The 4,676-nt window shown below is 43.3% G+C and overlaps 1 protein-coding gene across 1 annotated transcript; it reads right to left on the bottom strand.

The window, feature by feature from the left end:
* Positions 1-859: 859 nt before the first annotated feature.
* LOC138359466 (uncharacterized) lies at positions 860-1,273 on the bottom strand. Its single transcript, XM_069318682.1, has one exon. It carries the CDS (start codon positions 1,271-1,273, stop codon positions 860-862), a length of 414 nt encoding a protein of 137 aa, XP_069174783.1.
* Positions 1,274-4,676: the final 3,403 nt, after the last annotated feature.

Here is a 4,676-nt window from a genome sequence, read left to right as displayed (position 1 = left end):
ATTTACAATCAAATATTGTTAATGTATCTGAATTAAGTGGAATGTTTTTTAATGTAGTTACATCAGGGATAATTTTTTTTAGAGGAAAAAATCTCACATTGCTATTTAATGTTCTTATATAATTATTTCTATGCATTTACTCCCAGTCTGAAAGTGTCACAATATGCTTATAAAATGTATTTATATCATATAATTAAAATGATAAAGCACTGAGGAGCGTGCAAAAGATGGTGCTTTAATAATTTACTGTTTCCAGTGCAGCAATATTCTGAGTGATTTATTTTGTAAAGCCTAATGAAAATAATTTAAATAATATACGTTAATTTTCAAGTGGGTTTATAACATTTGCCTGAAACGTTGCTCGTGATTAATGGTTTTAATATTAATATGAATAGTACTATAAAATTTTACTGCAGCCCCACATATAATGTTTATCAATAGGAATGTTATGTTTATTATTGTTGTAATTTACTTTGTATTCATATTTTATGGTTTTTATTAAGTTATATATTGGATTAACAGGGGCTGGTGTGCGTGTGTGTGTGTACTCACCTACTTATGATTGCGGGGGGTCGAGCTCTGGCTCTTTAGTCCCGCCTCTCAACCGTCAATCAGATTCCTGAGATTTAGGAATTCCTCAGGTGTACAGATTCCTGAGCTTCTCGAGCTGTATCATATCTACATTTGAAACTGTGTATGGAGTCAGCCTCCACCACATCACTTCCTAGTGCATTCCATTTCTTTATTACTCTGACACTGAAAAAGTTCTTTCAAATGTCTCTGTGGCTCATTTGGGTACTCAGCTTCCACCTTTGTCCCCTTGTTCGTGAACGATCCGTGTTAAATAATCCATCCTGGTCTACCCGTCAATTCCCCTGAGAGTTTTGTGTGTGGTGATCATGTCTTCCTGTGAATTCCTGTCTTCCAGAGACGTGAGGTGCAGCTCCCTCAGCCTTTCTTCATAACTCATGCCTCTTAGTACTAGGACTTGCCTAGTGGCATACCTCTGAACTTTTTCAATCTTCGTCTTGTGCTCTACAAGGTACGGGCTCCATGCTGGGGCCACATACTCCAGAATTGGTCTTACATGAGTGGTACGCAAGGTTATGAAGGATTCCTTACACATGTTTCTGAAGGTAGTCCTGATATTAGCCAGTCTCGCATACGCCGCCGATGGTATTATTTTGATGTGGGCTTCAGGAGACAGGTTTGGAGTGATTTCAGCTCCCAGATCTTTTTCTCTGTTCGTTTTGTAAAGGACTTCATCTCCCATTCGGTATCCAGTGTCTGGCCTCGTATTTCCTCCCCTAGTTTCTTTACCTTACATTTACTTGGGTTGAAATTTATTAGCCATTTGTTTGACCATTCCTTCAGTTTGTTTAAGTCATCCTATAGCCTCATACTATCTTTCTCTGTCTTAATCCTTCTTATAATTTTTGCATCATCAGCAAACATCGAGAGGAACGAGTCTATTCCCTCTGGAAGATCATTTACATATATCAGGTACAGAATAGGTCCAAGAACTGATTCCCGAGTGACTCCCCTGGTGACGCCTCGGCACTCAGAGACCTCACCCCCTCACAGTGACTCGCTGTCTTCTGCTGCTTAGGTACTCACTTATCCAGTGGAGTACCTTCCCTTTCACTCATCCTTGCATCTCCAGTTTGTGCACTAGTCTCTTATGTGGTACTGTGTCAAAGGCTTTCTGGCAATCCAAAAATATGCAGTCTGCCCACCCCTCTCTTTCTTGCCTGGTCACAGAATTCAATCAATCCTGTGAGGGATGATCTGTCATCCCTGAACCCATGCTGATGTTGTGATAGAAAGTTCTTCCGCTCCTGATGTTCCACTAACTTTTTTCGCACAATCTTCTTGTCACCTTGCATGCCATGCAAGTTAGTGACATTTGCCTGTAGTTCAGTGCCTCACGTTTGTCACCCTTTTTGAATATCGGGACTACATTAGCTGTCTTCCAAATTTTTGCCAGTTCACCTGTTACAAGTGATTTGTTATACATCATGGCGAGTGGCTGGCACAGAGCTTCTGCTCCTTCCTTCAGTATCCAAGGTGAGGTTCCATCGGGCCTATATCCTATGTCACTTCCAACTCTAGCAGATGCTTCCTCACCTCCCCACTAGTAATCACAAACTCAACTAGTGGAGATTGATTAGATATTCGCTCTCCTATCTCTGGGACTTCGCCTTTCTCAACTGTGAAGACCTTCTGGAATTTCTAATTAAGTTCTTTGCACACTTTCTTGTCGTTTGTAGTGAGTTTGACTGCCCCTATCCTCAGTTTCATTACCTGTTCCTTCACTGTTGTTTTTTCTCCTGATGTGGCTGTGCAACAATTTAGGCTGATTCTTTGCCTTGCATGCTATGTCATTTTCATATTGTCTTTCTGCCTCTCTTCTCACCCTGACGAATTCATTCCTGTCGCTCTGGTACCTTTTTTCTGCTCACTTGTGTCCTATTGATTCTATAGTTTCTCCACGCCCTTGTACTTAGTTGCTTTGCTAGCTTACATCTCTGATTAAACCACGGGTTTCTCGTCTGCATTTAATTGTTTTCCGTTTGGACTGGGACGAACTTGTCTGTTGCCTCCTTACACTTCTGTGTGAAGTAGTCCATCATGCCTTGTGTAGTCTTTCCCCTGAGCTCTGTTTCCCAAATAATATTTGTAGGAATTCTCTTATCTCCTCATAGTTTCCTTTCGGAATGCTAGCCATTTGTTTTCTGTGCCCTTCTTTGGGTATATTAACACTTCTTCGACCAGATACTCAAACATCAGTACACTGCGATCGCTCATTCCCACGGGGGCTTCAAAACTGATTTCCCTTATGTCGGAGTCATTCGTTGCCTCTACAACGCAATCGGAGCTAACTACTATTGCTATGGCGTTAAGATTCCTTGAACGAAACGTTAATCGTGCAGTGATCTGCACTGATTCAAAAGCAGTGTTACAAAGTCTTAGTAAAAATCGGGCAGAAAATCTTGCGATAGTCGCTGAAATTAAGAGCTGTGAGGGTACTAACAAATCAAGGAAGTCGTCAAATTTCTGTGGATCCTCTCCCATGTTGGAATCTGTGGAAATGAACGAGCAGATGTGCTGGCTGCTGAAGGCGCTGAAGAAGACAATATTGAATACTTCATACCCAAGACTCTTCTACAAATTTTATCATCAGGCAATATCACTGCGACAAGGTTACTGAGGAAAGGAGGATAGAAGAAAAATCAGTGAAACTGTACGATGGTACAACATGGTTGCAGCTGGCAATCCCAATCATTATGGGCGAAGAGGAGGTGGCCGCGGAAGACACTCAGTGATAGCAAGAATCTGTCTTGAACACAAATATCCATGGAGATTCGGATTGGAAAGAACAGTGTAGTAGAAGAGTTGCATAATCTGCGGTGAGAGTGACGGACACTGCCTTGACCACTACCTGAGAAAATGTGAACATCAAAGAGTCATTAGGAATATGTGTAGAATAATAAACCCCACATTGTTTGAGTTAGGAAAATACTATTTGTCAAATATAGATACTGTTCTTAATAGATTCCCCCATTTGCACCCGCAAAATAAAGTAAGTACTTATGGGTTTACAAATGTTAATCTTCTTGTTTGATAAGCTGTTCACTTGAGACAGTTAAGTCCCAGCTGTGTCTGGGTACAAGTGACAGGATGAACAACCCAGTAGGTTTTCTTCCTATTGAGGGGGAGGGGGGGGATGGTACATGCTGCTACAAGCGTGGCGCCTGACAGCTGAGAGGACAGTGCTTCAGATTCGTAGTCCTGAGGTTCCGGGTTCGATCCCCAGTGGAGTTGGAGACAAATGGGCAAAAAGTTTCTTTCATCCTGATGCCCATGTTACTTAGCAGTAAATAGATACCTGGGAGTTAGACAGCTGCTACGGGCTGCTTCCTGGGGGTGTGTAACAAAAAGGAGGCTTGGTCGAGGACCGGGCCGCGGGGACGCTAAGCCCCGAAATCATCTCAAGATAACCACAAGATGGCGGTGTGTCCACTCACAGGATGAGTGGCACTTCCCAATAAACTGGACCTCAGGACAAAATTTAAAAATTTAAATTTAAATCAACAAGAGAGAAACTACTTTAGGCCGGTGGGAAGGCGACGTTATCTTTCGGGGCTTTAGTGTCCCCGCGGCCCGGTCCTCAACCAGGCCTCCACCCCCATGAAGCTGCCCGTGACAGCTGACTAACTCCCACGTACCTATTTACTGCTAGGTAACAGGGGCATCAGGGTGAAAGAAACTCTGCCCATTGTTTCTCGCCGGCACCCGGGATCGAACCCGGGACCACAGGAGCACGCGTCCAGTGGTCTGTCCGCTCAGCCACCGGCTCCCTAGGTGAGAAAGAGAGTACCGTTCAGTACTTACCAAACAACTAATATTTTCACTTCTCACGTCCGATGTTAGCACGTAAGTGACTGACGGAAGTGAGGTCGTACTCAACCAACGTACAGGTATGTTTATTGGGACAATTAGATAAATTTCTAAAGGATATAGTAGCTCAGGTTATTTATGCCAGGGGTGTGGATAGAGGTACCAGGGGGAGCAACCAATTACGGTAGGGCTAGGGGACAGAGGGTGGGTAGAAAAAAGGAGCTGGGTGAGAGGGGGAGGGTAGGAGAGAGGGATGTGTATGGGTTGGTGAGAGG

The sequence above is a fragment of the Procambarus clarkii genome, chromosome 8, assembly GCF_040958095.1.
Source record: "Procambarus clarkii isolate CNS0578487 chromosome 8, FALCON_Pclarkii_2.0, whole genome shotgun sequence".
In the NCBI taxonomy this organism is placed as follows: Eukaryota; Metazoa; Arthropoda; class Malacostraca; order Decapoda; family Cambaridae; genus Procambarus; species Procambarus clarkii.
This window is presented reverse-complemented; position numbering and strand designations above follow the sequence as displayed.